Source organism: Bombina bombina, chromosome 5, assembly GCF_027579735.1.
Source record: "Bombina bombina isolate aBomBom1 chromosome 5, aBomBom1.pri, whole genome shotgun sequence".
Taxonomy (NCBI): Eukaryota; Metazoa; Chordata; class Amphibia; order Anura; family Bombinatoridae; genus Bombina; species Bombina bombina.
The window spans coordinates 328208593-328224499 of NC_069503.1; the positions used below are offsets into that span (position 1 = coordinate 328208593).

A 15907-nucleotide genomic window follows, 5' to 3' on the forward strand; every position below is an offset into this window, starting at 1 on the left:
GAGTGCATTAGTGCACCTAACAATAGTGCTGAAACATGTGCAGCATTGCTCATCAACCATGTATTTTCCAGATTTGGTTTGCCCCAAAGAATCGAATCAGATCGGGGGACCCACTTCACTAGCGAAGTAATGACAAAAATGTGGAAAATACTAGGGGTTAAAAGAAAGCTCCATATTGCTTATAGAGCTGCCTCAAGTGGTGGTGTAGAGCGTTACAACCAGTCTATTGTTAAAATCCTCAAAAAGTTTGTGAGTGAAACAGGTAAAGACTGGGATGTAAAACTACCTCTAGTCTTAATGGCATTAAGAGCAACTCCAAGTAGTGCTACCAAGATGTCACCTTTTGAACTGATGACTGGTAGAAGAATGGTTCTACCTCAGCATCTGCTGTACCGTACATCAGACCAAAATTTGATAAACGCTGCCAATACACATCAATATGTGGAAAACCTAAGGAAACACCTGCAACATGCCTTTGCATTTGCTCAAAGGAATTTAGAAAGAGCCGCAACTGCCACTAAAACCTATTATGATCTCAAAACATCCAAAAAGGAATATGAAATAAATGATAAAGTTTATCTTTATAACTTTGGAAGAGATCAGGTTAGGGAGAAGAAATTTCTTCCCTCATGGAAAGGTCCTTTTGTCATTACTGACAAAATATCTCCAGTGGCCTATAAAATACGGATCCCCAAAAATGAAGGTTTCATAAATAAATGGGTCCATATCAATCAATTGCGAGCGTGTCATCCCAGATCCCAACTACAAGTCATAGAGGGAAAATGAAGTGTCCTATCCCCAAATGAACTAGAGACATACTATAGTTTAAAGATGCCTAACTGATAAACATGAAGGTTCAAAATTGACAGACTATCTACATAGAAGACTGTCCGTGATGTGTACGGTCAACATCCTCACCAAATACCACTAACCTTGATCCAATTCAAATACATGTGTCCTACATATTTTTGAATTGGAAAGGGGGATTTATGTCAAGGTATTTGAAATATTATTAAATAATATATAGAAATATATTTAACTTTATCTAATAAATCTGTGGATGTGAACATGGTCTGTAGGACAAAGGATTAGATCTCCCCCACTCCAATTGCACAGGAGACATTCTTGGCTGAAAGGAGAACAAAGGATTATCTCTGGCAGATCTCACACACTCAATATGTTAAATTATGCAATTGTATAATTTAGCAAGGAACTAAAATATAACAGTTTCAGGATACAGGCAAATATATGGAGACGAAATGTCTGAATTACCCTTTTGGAACTGATCAAAATCATGGAGAGGCAGCTTTTATGCACATGGTGTTAATTTTTAAATCCACATCTGCACTGCTGGCTAAACAGGAAATATGCTGCATTAAGACTTTTACAACTACTCGTGGATTGACCCCATGTGGTGAGTATGAGACAAAAAGTCTGGCAACTGAAGTTACTGAAAAGTTAGAATGTTAGGATAATACAGTGAAGGCCCATGACTTACATTATGATTTCAAAACAACTATATATATTTTAATGGATATGAGATGTATATTTATGTGATATCAAACATTAACATCTAAATATATATATATATGGAAAGTAAAAGATTGAATGATATATATATATATATATATATATATATTTTGAAGGCATGAATATCTTAGCCTCTGTGTGTTTAAGAACATGAATAGATGTTTATGGACCTGAAGAGAAGTGATTATTAACATTTATTTTTATTTCAGATCGACATAAACAGGATTTATGTATTCAGGAAGAAATACACAGAAATGTCACATACTATATCTGGGTGGATGCAAATATCAGGAGTTTTAAATACTACCAATCTGGAGATATAAAAATAAGCTGTTATTTGCAAAGAAATGCCAGAATACTGATAAAATTATAATGCATTTTAAGCTAATAATTAGCAGTGTTAAATTACCTTAATATAATAAAATGTTAATAATATAACATATTTGGTATCAGAATAATCAGAAAAAATAACCTAATATTAACCATCTGTAATTGGGGTTATATATGATTAATGCAGAGAGTGTGATCTGATTAAATAACCATTTTATGAAAGAAATTTTTTTTTTAACTTGCTTAAAAATGTTAGAGATGGTCTTGTTGTATTTGTTTGTTTGTACGTCTGCTGCCACCTAGTGTTATGATGCGGAATTGCAACCATGAGATGATTGGTTGTTGCAAAGAATGCATTTCCTTGACAACACATTTACCAAATAAACCAATCCATGTTCAGTTGCAAAGAACTAATCCAAGACAAGGCCGTGGGCGTTTCCAATATTCACCAATGACTGATAAATAATCAAAAAGGGGAGGGGTGAGATGAGATGATTTAACCCCAGCATAGAGACTAAGAAAGGGTTGTGTTATTTTGATCCAGAAAGGAGTAACTGCGGCAGTTATTAATCAAAAGCACACACCTACCATATGGACTCCATATGCTTTACCCCAATTTTGAATTTCTGAGGTGAATTGGATCTGTTGCAAAACATTGGGAACCGGATTGCTGTTTATTTGGGTGATGTATATAAAAGTTTTATTATAAGATAAGTTATATGCATAGTCAATTTGTATTTAATAGATTTAAAGAAACAGTGTGTTTTAGTTAGCATTTCACAGCCTATATATATATTGTTTAAATCTGCGTCTGATTGACCAAGTAACTCATCTATGCAAGTTCTGATATTGTCAGTTAATTTTGTATTAGGATAAATTGCAGTTAAATAGCAGAATATATATATTATCCTATTGTTTTATAAACACTGTTTAGAATTGTATTGCTTGGATGTTAAAGGTTTTTAGTCCCATTGTGTTAAATAAATAAAAGGCTGAATTGTGAAGGTATATTTTTCTGGGTTTTGTAAGAAGGATAGCATATCTTAAGAGTTGGTTTTAACGCATATAAACTTTTATTTAGTTTCCTTTTACTGCAAATATAGTTCAATATGTTTATGGATATTAACTAAATAAAAGAATTCAGATATTTATATTAATTGTATGGCCTAGTAGGTGCATGGTTGATAAGGGTTTCTATTTCTTTGCATTGTGTTTATAACCCTGCCATAAACTTATATATATTATTTGGATAGCACTACTAAGACTTTCATAAATATACTGACATTTGTATTACCTGATGTTGGTTTTCTAAACGTAGAGGTAATGATCGAATGTGACAGTCTATCCAACTTTAATGTAATGTCCAGAAATGGTATAGTTTCTTTTGATGCTGTGTAAGTGAATCCCAAATTTAGATTATTGTCATTTAAATATTCCACAAATGCAGATATGGAATTAATATCACCCTTCCATAATATAACCAAGTCATCGATAAATCTTCTGTAGAACCCTATCTGTGACTTGAAGGGATTATTATCTTGGAATATCTTCTGGAATTCAAAATATGTTAGGTAGAGATTTGCATATGATGGTGCAAACTTTGCACCCATGGCGGTGCCCTGGTTCTGTACGTAATGAGTACCTTCAAACGTAAAGTTGTTATGATTCAAAATAAATTTTGCACCATCACATACAAATCTGATAAACTTATCATCATATGTGGTATACATCTCAAGCATAGCTTGCAAAGCTTCTATACCCTTATTGTGTGGTATACAAGAGTATAATGAATTAACATCAATGGTAAGTAGAGTATCATTCTCATCAACATGCACAGAATTTAACAGCCTTAACAAATGCTTGGTGTCACGAAGATATGCTGGAGTTATCTGAACAATAGGTTGTAAGACTGTATCGATGAAGGACCCAAGTTTTTCCCCTAGGGATCCCACCCCAGAAATAATGGGGCGCCCAGGGGGGTGTTCCCTATTTTTGTGTATTTTAGGTAAATGTCTAAACACAGGTGTATTCGGAAACTGGGTTTTAAGAGAGTCTGCTTTCAACTTAGTGATGACACCTTCCTGAACATAATGATGAAGAAAATCTGATTGAATGTCAATTTACAATAGGTGGTGTCATCACTAAGTTGTCTGAGGGCCTCACAAGTATACTGTGCCCTATCCTGTATCACTATACAACCACCCTTGTCTGAGCTTTGAATTATGAGATCACTGTTTTCTTGTAATTTTTTTAAAATATTTCTCTCTTTCTTAGATAGGTTGTTGCTTCTCCCATATTTCAGACTGGTACTGGTGTTAGTTTATCTAGCTAATGCATGGAGATCCCTTTCAACCAAACTTTGGAAGACCTCTATAAAGTCCCCCCTCATTTGTATGGGATAAAAATGTTTATTCGTATTAGTGGTGATGGTGGGAATGCACAAATTCTGTATAATGGATCGTGCACTCTCACTTTCAAGTGATAGTAAATTAACAATTTCACATTGATCATCAAAATTGAAACCATCACTATCAGTATTAGTAATGACTAGACTTGAGTTTATATTGTTTATGGCTTCTCCGTCAGTATCATCTGTCATTGGTGAACCAATGACTGGTTCTTGTGCAGAATTCTTATCTGCCAAAGCAAAGTGTCTCTTTAACGTAAGCTTTCTAATAAATCTATTTAGATCTGCTAATGTCCTAAAGAGATTAAAGTCTCTGCTTGGCGCAAACCCCAAGCCTTTAGAAAGAACAGTGAATTCATCCTTATTTAATTGTGTACTTGACAAGTTCACCACATTAAGATCTTCATGATGGTGATCATTTTGATGATAATTTTCAATCTTGTTTATTGTTTCCTTGATCCCCGACCTCTTCCTCTTAAAGGTCTCCTGCTTGGGTACCTCGCCGGAGTGGCCATGCCAGCCTCGGTGGGTAAATCGTTTTTTGCAGAGACATTGGTCGAGCCACTAGTGTGACTAGTTGATGTGATCTCTTCTATGGATCTGTGCGAGGATCCCTTCTTAGGTTTGACTGTTGGTTCATTAATATGGGTCTGATCTCTATCTTCAATAGGAGTAGAGGCTCGTGGACTCTCATCACTAACATCCGTTTCAAAGCTATAAAACGTAACTCTTTTATAAGCAGCTTTTCTCTTGTTATTATTGTTATTCCTCCTGCTTTGTCTGCTTGCAGTCCAGTTGTAGACAGTGTTAAGCTCATAGTCCTTGCAATCTCTATGGTATTTCTTTAATTTATTCTCTGTTAATTCATCGTCAAGTTTCTTCAGAGTCGTCTCCAATTGTGCTGAATAATCTTTATATTTTGAATCATTGATGAAAGATTCACAAGTGGATTTAATGTCAGCTAGTTCTTGACTAGTTTTGGTATATTCTAGTTCCTTGTCTTTAAGTAGCTGTCTCATTAGTGTAAGTGAACACTGACTCAAAGTGTTGTTCCATTCGGTCATAAAATCCAAGCGCTGTGAGGCATACGCTGGATATTTCTTCATCCTCAAGCCTCTGGGTATTTTACCCTCATTGATATACAATTTTAAGAACTCAATGTCCCACCAAAGTTTGAGCTCCTTGATTTCCTTTTTCTCCCTTGTTACAAAGACAGAACAAATGTCCTCTGGAGTCTCACCACCTAACTATAATTATGCTACTCAGTAAACAAATATTTATTTGTATGATCAATATAAATTTCTGTCTGAGACGTGTCCTCACTATGTTCCATAGGGTGAAGGGTCTAAAATATTCTGATATATTGCAGCATTTTCTTTAAACTATAAAGGTGCAAACATATTTTCAGTGGGCCATTCAATAGGTTACAATACTGCAAGGTTTAGGGTTACACTTATCTAGAGGGTTACTTTGTTTAAGCACATAGACTACAATGTTGTACTAATACAAATAAGGCATACTTTTCTGCAGACTGCAGACAAAACTATATGACCTCTTATAACTAATATGATCAACCAAAAATAACACAAATACAAGAGAATACTAAACAAGAAATATAAGTACACAAGTTAAAACAATACTCCCCTAATTTAATTTGTTGACTCTGTAACAGCGTAACAGGTCCTCAATATCAACAGGCAAGGCACAGTCCAGAGAAGGATAGTCTGTATGTTCTGGAAACAGTCATAGATTACCCAGAGTCCAGTTCTGGGGCTGGTACCAGCATGCAATGCAAAGATTACCCAGAGTCCAGTTCTGGGGCTGGTACCAGTATGCAATGCAAAGACTGGATCCAAAGATAGTTCAGCAACTTTTACTGCAGTATGGTGGTTAAAACAAGCTTGACAAAAGGTATTTTATCTTCATTTCTTCTTTCTTTAAAAGGTTTACTTGCATTCAATCTTCAATCTTTTGGAGAGTGCACTATGGAATTTTATCTGTACAGATTTTACCTAAATATGAAAAACTCAAAAATAATTCAGTTAGTGTCTTTAATCTCTGGATACAGCTGCATGATCCCATCCTGCAAATACAAATATTGTGTTAAGAACAAAAATCTAACATTTTAGGTTCACTTTCTTACTTAAAATAATAATCACTCAAATCACATAAAGATACTCTGCAATACTCATCAATACTTCCCCCTTGTTTGCGTGAAACATCCCATGTGACACGCAAACACAATATAACACAAAGCTAAAAGACCATTCATGCACTCCACTCATGCATGTGGTATACTATTCTTAATGGCAGACGAAATCAACTACACCTCAAAATTCCATTCATACAGCACGCTTCCACACGCAGTCACAAAAGAGAAAAACATAACATTCTCTTAGAAAACATTTAAAACCAATTGTCCATTCCATAAAACAAAACATTAACAGCCCACAGAAACTTTAAACAACCACAATTAACCTGAAATTCAACACATATACTTACATTCACTGAAACACAGCACTCGCAAAACACTACAAATAATTAAAATCCTATAACAACCATCTATACCCTGGTTCTGCAAATTCTACCATGCACAATACAATGAGATCATACTAATGATGCAGTCACTGCAGATAATCAATAAACTCCAGTTGCATATTTACAAATAAAATTCCGAACCATAAATTTACAAAGGAATACACAAACACCTAAGTACCATAATTTGGGAAAGATCAGATAATAACAGCCACTGTTCTATATAGCCCCTGCTTGCATGCACAGTGCAAATCCACTGTTAAATAAATCATGTGTGGCACAAATAATTTGTGAAACACTCTGGAATCCAGTATATACTTTTACATAACCAAGATTTTAATAAATACACAATTATTTGATTTAACTTTTTTTTATATAATTTGATATTCACCATTTTGCAGCTCTCTAGCTAAATATAACAATGGTATACAACAAAAAATTAGCTTTCTACTAAAGAATAATAATAATAATAATTTACACTAATAGATTAAAAAGGATAGTTTGTCCAAAAATTTCCCCTTTAAATTGGTCCCAATGATCCATTGGCCATACTTATAATAAAAAATGTATACTGACATCCACTGGATAGCCTAAGCAAACATAGCCAGCATAAAAACACACTCACAGTGGGGTGCAGGCTAATTAAAGGGACATTTTACCCAAATTAAAAAAATATCTTTAATTGAAACTGCTGACACAGTTACATATACTAGTGTTAGGCTTACAGTAAACCTCATGTTCTCTCTCTGTAAATATTGTCTTTAAAATCTCAGATTTTATATCAGTTTGCCTGTATCCCTTTAAATATTTTATCTCTGTCTGCTATCTAAACGGCAGATTTAAAAATATATATCTTGCAAACTACTAATCTCCTTTACTTGTTAATAAAATGACAATTTTCCATTGCTCCATCTAAGCCTTGAGCTCCGATTTTACAGACAAATATAAGATAAGGAACACAATAAAATATGCTTATTATCCGAAATTCAACCCATTGCAATCAACTGTGTTTTAACAACACAAAACCAGCTACTTCATATATACAAATATACTTGCAAATGCAATTTCTCCTATATTTTATACTATTCAGCTTGTATCACACGTCATTAAAAATACATTAATATAAAAACTATGTTACAGTGTACTGTCCCTTTAAGGACTAACCATTTATCATATAAATTACATATGTATACCCTAGCCATGATTAGGAAACTTGTATTATTTACCACAAAAATTCTACTGCTTTACTATATCATGACCTCCATATTTAAATGAGAGCCATCACCGCATAAATAACACCCATTTATATTAAAACGTCTACTGAATTAATTTACTTACAACAGAAACGGACCCAAATACTTTCAGATACATTTTAATGATATACAGCCTATGACCTTATTTTATCTTTTCCACTAACTCCTTGCACAAATCTTGCAAATACAACATACTTGAATCAACCTTTTAATCTTTTTTCATTTACCCGAACATGATCGAAAGTCACTCCATTATCCGCACATTCACAAATCCCTTAATTAGTTCACTTGCAAAAACAATATATTGATATGCCGCAACAGGTGGACAGTTTTTCATTTGCATGCAACTATCACTTAAAACTAAAACTGCTATTAATAAAACACATACTTAAGAACATGCTAATGACTTTAAAATAAAATTATACAATAACACTACAAAATACCTCATTACAACGTCTGATTTCTTAGCTAAGAAACTAGCCTAAATAATTACCATACAGAAAGAAAAATTTACTTACAACAGAAACGGACCCAAATACTTTCAGATACATTTTAATGATATACAGCCTATGACCTTATTTTATCTTTTCCACTAACACCTTGCACAAATCTTGCAAATACAACATACTTGATTCAACCTTTTAATCTTTTTTCATTTACCCGAACATGATCGAAAGTCACTCAATTATCCGCACATTCACAAATCCCTTAATTAGTTCACTTGCAAAAACAATATATTGATATGCCGCAACAGGTGGACAGTTTTTCATTTGCATACAACAACTATCACTTAAAACTAAAACTGCTATTAATAAAACACATACTTAAGAACATGCTAATGACTTTAAAATAAAATTATACAATAACACTACAAAATTCCTCATTACAAGGTCTGATTTCTTAGCTAAGAAACTAGCCTAAATAATTACCATACAGAAAGAAAAATATGCACCAAAGTAATTTTTACAGCGCTACACATACACAAGCTCATATCATCTCGCATACCAGAAACCGTCTCTTTCCTTGTGAGGAAAATATATATTTCATAACATACCAAAGACATTTAAGAATACAATAAGATTAACTTTCCACCAAATTTAAAAGTATTTGAAAGTGTCCGAATTTGCAAGGAATGTCCATTTCCCCACAAATTGGGAAAAAACACATTTCAAACAGGATAATACATCCTCTGTTTTTTTTGTTTTTTTGTTTTTTTAGAGTAAATCTTTTACACGTCATACCAGACACAGTGAAAACCGACAGACCAACACACACTACACATCAAATATACAAAATCTCCTTTTCATTACTGCAAACACGCATACAACAGAACTGCACTCCATACTCAAGGTGAGGTCTTACCAGGGCTTTATATAGTGACAGAATTATGCTTTTCTCCCTTGAGTCAATGCCTCTTTTAATACATGCTAGTATCTTATTAGCATTTGAAGCTGCTGCCCTGCATTGTGCACCCATCTTTAGCTTGGGATTTGGGGGTTGTTATACTACCCCCAAATCCCTTTCCTCCTGTGTTTGGCTAAGTCTCGTCCCATTTAAATAATACGTTGCCTGCTTATTTTTACTTCCAAAATGTAGAACCTTGCATTTTCCTGTATTAAATATAATTTTCCATTTACCTGCCCATACTTCTAATTTTTGCAGGTCCCTTTGTAACGAAAGTTCATCCTGCTCTGACCTAATGACCTTACTTAACTTAGTATCATCTGCAAAAAAAGAGATGTCGCTATTTAATCATAGCTCCAAGTCATTTATAAAAATATTAAAAAGAATAGGGCCCAGCACTGATCCCTGGGGTACTCCACTGATTACCTTTGTCCAATCTGAGTATGATCCATTTACTACTACTCGTTGCTCCCTATCTTTTATCCAGTTATTTATCCACAAACTAACATTTTCAGCTATTCCCAGTCCCTTAATTTTGTGCATTAATCTCTCATGTGGCACTGTATCAAATGCCTTTGCAAAATCTAAGTATATCACATCAACTGATTCCCCTTTATCTATATTTTACTTACTTCCTCATAGAATCTAATTAGATTAGTTTGACATTATCTATTTCTCATAAAACCATGCTGATTAGAACTCATAATCTTGTTTACATGAATATGCTCATCAATATAATCCCTTATAATCCCTTAAAATATCTTCCCCACTATTGATGTCAGACTAACTGGTCTATAGCTTCCTGGATCATCCCTACTTCCCTTTTTAAAGAGTGGCACCACATCAGCTTTATGCCAATCCTTGGGTACCATGCCTGAGGATAATGAGTCTTGAAAAATTAAGATTAGAGGTTTGTCTATAACAGTGATAAATTCCCTTAACACCCTTGGGTGTATTCCATCTGGACCTGGAGTTTTATTTACCTTAATAGTATCCAATTAGTTCCTGATATCCTATATACATAACCCAATTAATGGTATGGGCTGGCATGTTCTATTTTGTTCCAAAGTATCATCCAATGGTTCCTCTCTTGTGTATACTGAAGAAAAAAACTGGTTTAGTAACTCAGCCTTCTTCCTGTCACTGTTAATCATGCTACCCTCCCCGCATTTTAATGTACCTATATTGTCTTTCTTAGATTTTTTGCTATTTATGGACTTAAAGAACCTTTTAGGGTTAGATTTAGAATCCTTTGCAATTAATTTTTCATTTTCAATTTTGGCTAATTTGATTGCTTTTTTGCATGCTTTGTTACATTCCTTATAAATATGGAATTTTGAGTCTGTACTTTTTTCTTTGAATAATATAAATGCCCTACGTTTTTTCCTAATTTCTCTTAACACATTTATATTCAGCCACATTGGCTTGGATTTTTTTTTTTTTTTTTTTATATAACCTTATGGTATTTGTTGATATGTTTATTTATTTATCAAAGTTTTAAATGTTATCCATTTATCCTCTGTATTTTTATTAGAGAATACTTTGTCCCAATTTATGTTATTTAATGATTTCCTTAAATCGTTGAATTTTGCTTTCTTAAAATTAAAAGTCTTGGTTAAACCTTTAAGACACTGCTTATGAAAAGAAATTTCAAATGTGACCATGTTATGATCACTGTTACCCAAATGTTCTTTGACTTCTATGCTTGATATTATATCTGTATTAATTGATAGCACTAAATCCAATATAGCGTTACTCCTAGTTGGCTCCTCTATTAATTGTGACAAGAAGTTATCCCTGAGAACATTTATAAATCTATCCCCCTTAGCTGAATTACTAGTTTCATTGGCCCAGTTTATATCAGGGTAGTTAAAATCTTCCATAATTACAGCACTGTTATTAGCAGCCTTACCTATTTGTATTAGAAGTTGAGTTTCATCCAGGTCACTAATGTTGGGGGGCTTGTAACATGTTCCTAGTAATTTTTTTTAGGATGTTTCCCCCCACTCTTTATTTCCACCCACAGGGTCTCTACATTGTCGCCTGTATCAGAAATATCTTCCCTCATTGTAGGTTTAAGGTTAGGTTTAATATACATGCAGATTCATCCACCCCTTTTATTATTTCTGTCCCTCCTAAATAAAGTATACCCCTCTAAGTTAACTGCCCAGTCATGTTAATCATCCCACCAAGTTTCAGTTATACTAATAACATCATAGTCCTCTTCTGCAACTAAGAGCATCAGCTCCCCCATTTTACCTGTCATGCTTCTTGCATTTGTTGTCATACATTTAATTTTCATGTGCTTTCTGCTGATACTTGGTGGGCTTTCCTCCATACTTTCTAATGTGACATTTCTTAAGTCATCTCTTCATTGAGATATCAAAGGATAGATTCACAGACTGATCTCTCTATTCTATTGTGTTCTAACTGACCCCCCCCTTTGCCTAGTTTAAAAGATTCTCTAAACTTTCTACCATCCTTTCCCCTAACACCCCTGCACCCATGTCATTCAGATGCAATCCATCCTTACTGTACAAAAAAGTCAGCCCAGTGCTCTAAAAAGTCAAACCCCTCATTTTTACACAATGTTTTTAATCATGAATTAACAGACCTTAGCTCCTTCTGCCTTACTGAATTAGCACAAGGCACTGGTAATATTACTTTGGAGGTCCTTGCTTTAAGCTTGCTACCTAACTCCCTGAAGTCATTTTTTAGGACTCTCCATCTCCCGCTGATTCCTTCATTAGTACCAATATGTACCATGACTGCAGGATCAGATCCACATCCCTCTAACAATCTATCAATATACTCCACAATATGGCTAACACGAGCCCCTGGAAGACAGCAAACTGTACACATGTGTATCCAATGCTGCAACCAAATGCATAAAAAAACTGAACGAAAGAGGTGTAAATATTAGAGCAAATAGTAGAGAAAATCATCATTTGTGCTTACTGGTTTTCAATGATTTTGTGATGCCAAATACATATACAACTTTATAAAAAGAGGTGAAATTATTAGCTCTCAAGACCCTTACACAGAGTATTTAAGTTATGGGAAAGTTAAATTTTTATAGTTGTTTTGTCCAGGCTGAGGGAGTTCAGTTATTAAGATAGTTTAGATATCAATGTGTCTAATATTATATCTGTTGAATTTATAGTGTTTATCACTTTCTCTTCTTAGCACCTGGAGGAACTCGTATAGATGATGGAGACAAAACCAAGGTGACCAATCGTTGTGTCTTTGGAGCTAATGAAGAATATGAAACCATGAGAAATTATGCTCAGGTACAATAAATTAACTAATTATATTACACTGACAAATGGTAGTCAATATATTGTAGTCTTTATAGCACAAAATAACTCATACAGTAAAATACACTCATTAATGATGCACAATTAAAGTAAAACCTTATTTATAGGGATATTGAAGTCAACACTGTTATATTAATATGATTTTACCTCTGTGATTACTTTGTATCTAAGCCTCTGCAGACTACCTCCTTATTTCCATTCTTTTGGCAGACTTGCATTTTAGACAATCAGTGCTGACTCCTAGGTAACTCCTCGGGAGTGAGCACAATGTTATATATAAATGGCACACATAAACTAGCACTGTCTGTGAATAAATGTCAAAATGTACTGAGATAAGAGGCGGCCTTCAAGGGCTTAGAAATTAGCACATGAGCCTACCTAGGTGTAGCTTCCAACTAAGAATACCAAGAGAACAAAGAAAACTTGTTGATAAAAGTTAATTGGAATGTTGTTTAAAATTGCATGCCCTATCTGAATCATGAAAGTTTAATTTTGACTAGGCTGTTATGTGTTATATTTAAAAAGTGTATTTTTTTTGTTTTGGGGTTTTATGTCCCTTTAAGTTTTGGTCCTGTCAGAGAGTAATTATTTTTTTACTATCATCATCTTCATTTTATAAGTTTCAGCTTATTCTGAAGTGCAAGCTATATGTCATGTTAAAGGTACATGAAACTTAAAACTTTCATGATTCAGATAGAGCAATCAATTTGCAAGGGAAAAAAACCTTTTTCAGTTTACTTCTTTTATCAAATGAACTTAGTTCTCTTATTATTCTAGGTAGGCTTAGGAGTGTGCACATATCTGGAGCACTATATGGCAGCAGTTTTGCAACAGCCTTTGTAACAATGATATAAATTGTCAGTAGGATATTTTAAAGGGACAGTAAAGTCAAAATTAAACTTTCATGATTCAGATAGGGCATGCAATTGTAAACAACTTTCAAATTTACTTTTATCATCAAATCTGCTCTGTTCCCTTAGTGGTATTTTTGAAAAGCTTAACCTAGGTAGGTTCAAACTGATTTCTAAACTGTTGAAAACCTCCTTCTAGCTCAGAGCATTTTGAAAGTTTTTCACAGTTAGACAGTACTAGTTCATGTGTGTCATAGATATCATTGTGCTCACTCCTGTGGAGTTATTTAGGAGTCTGCACTGGTTGTCTAAACTGCATGTCTGTCAAAAGCACTGAGATAAGGGGGCAGTCTGCAGAGACTTAGATACAATGTAATCACAGAGGTAAAAAGTATATTAATATAAACATGTGTGTTATGCAATACTGGGGAATGGGTAATAAAGGGATTATCTATCTTTTTAAACAATAAAAATTCTGGTGTAGACTGTCCCTTTAAGAAATCTATGCACAAAAGATAACCTGGTCTTATTCACTTTCACTATATATCGAAGGGATTTTTTATTCTCTCTCTTCTTCCTCTCTCTTTCTTTCTTGTTCACTGACATTTAGCACCACCTGCTCACTTTTTCTTTTTTTTTTTTACTTTCTGTTTAGCTAATTTTTGTGCGTGTTTTCTCACAACACATATCTCTGAATGGAGAAATTTGTCACGCATTCTAAACAGAAATCTCCAGGAATGTCTTCACATAACAAAGAAAAAAGAAATAAAAGTAGCGTTGATACTACTCAGGAAGTTAGTCAGGTTGAGCAACAACAATCAGAAAATATTGAAACACAGTTAAAGGGAAATGAAACCCAATTTTTTTTCTTTCATGATTTAGAAAGAGCATGTCATTTTAAACAATTTTTTAATTTACTTCTATTATCTAATTTGCTTCATTCTCTTGATATCACTTGCTTAAAAGCATATCTAGATATGCTCAGTAGCTGCTGATTGGTTGCTGAACATAGAGGCCTTGTGTGATTGGCTCACACATGTGCATTGCTATTTCTTCAACAAAGGATATCTAAAGAATTGAGCAAATTAGATAATAGAAGTAAATTGGAAAGTTGTTTAAAATTGCATGCCCTATCTGAATCATGAAAGTTTAATTTTGACTAGACTGTCCCTTTAATAATTAAAAGACCTAACAATGTAAACCACTGAAGTAAGACGGCTTTCACAAAGGTTACATGAAATAGAGCAAAGAGTCTCAACTTTGGAGAATAATCAAAATAATGTCAAAAGTCAGCTAGATATTAATGGTAAAACTCTGATGCTGGTACAGTCAAAACTGGAAGATCTAGGAAATAGATAAAGAAGAAATAATATTAGAATAATAGGCGAACCTGAAAGTCAACGTCAGGAAGATCTCCTGAAACTTGTCTCAGAAACTATCCCAAAGTTGTTAGACATGCCTACGTCTAAATACCCAATTATGGTAGAAAGGGCCTACCGAATAGGTATTTTTAAGGAGAATAGAGATACGCCTGGACTAATTATCGCCAAGATGTTAAACTTTCAAAATAAAGTTTCCTTATTACAGTATCACAGGAAAAAACAAGTGGTGCAGATTGCAAACAATAGAATCCTGATGTTTCAGGATTTTTCTCTCGAAAAAACATATAAAAGAAAGGAAATAGCCCCACTCTGCACCAAACTTATAAATGAAGGCGTGAAAGCAATAATGATTTATCCAGCCAGAATTAAAATTCAGGAGGGCAAAGAAACTATTCTCTTACATAACACACAAGAGGCAAAGACCTTCATACATAGAAGAGGGAACGCTGATTGAGAGCTATTGGATGAGACTTAAAGGGACACTGAACCCAAATTTTTTCTTTTGTAATTCAGAAAGAGCATGCAATTTTAAGCAACCTTCTAATTTACTCCTATTTTCAATTTTTCTTCGTTCTCTTGCTATCATTATTTGAAAAAGAAGGCATCTAAGCTTTTTTTTGGTTTCAGTACTCTGGACAGCACTTTTTTATTGGTGGATGAATGTATCCACCAATCAGCAAGGACAACCCAGGTTGTTCACCAAAAATGGGCCGGCATCTAAACTTACATTCTTGCATTTCAAATAAAGATACCAAGAGAATGAAGAAAATTTGATAATAGGAGTAAATTAGAAAGTTGCTTAAAATTTCATGCTCAATCTGAATCACGAAAGAAAAATTTTGGTTACAGTGTCCCTTTAATGTCATTAAAGTAGTAGAAAATCTACACAACTTGAAGG

The 15907-nt window shown here is 34.0% G+C and overlaps 1 protein-coding gene across 2 annotated transcripts in view; it reads left to right on the forward strand.

The window, feature by feature from the left end:
• Positions 1–15907, forward strand: part of BZW2 (basic leucine zipper and W2 domains 2) — a 341412-nt gene that overhangs the window by 183121 nt on the left and 142384 nt on the right. For both annotated transcript variants that reach the window (XM_053714118.1, XM_053714119.1), the window contains exon 4: positions 12646–12749. In XM_053714118.1, coding sequence (XP_053570093.1) covers positions 12646–12749 — 104 coding nt within the window. The remainder of the gene's footprint in view (positions 1–12645; positions 12750–15907) is intronic.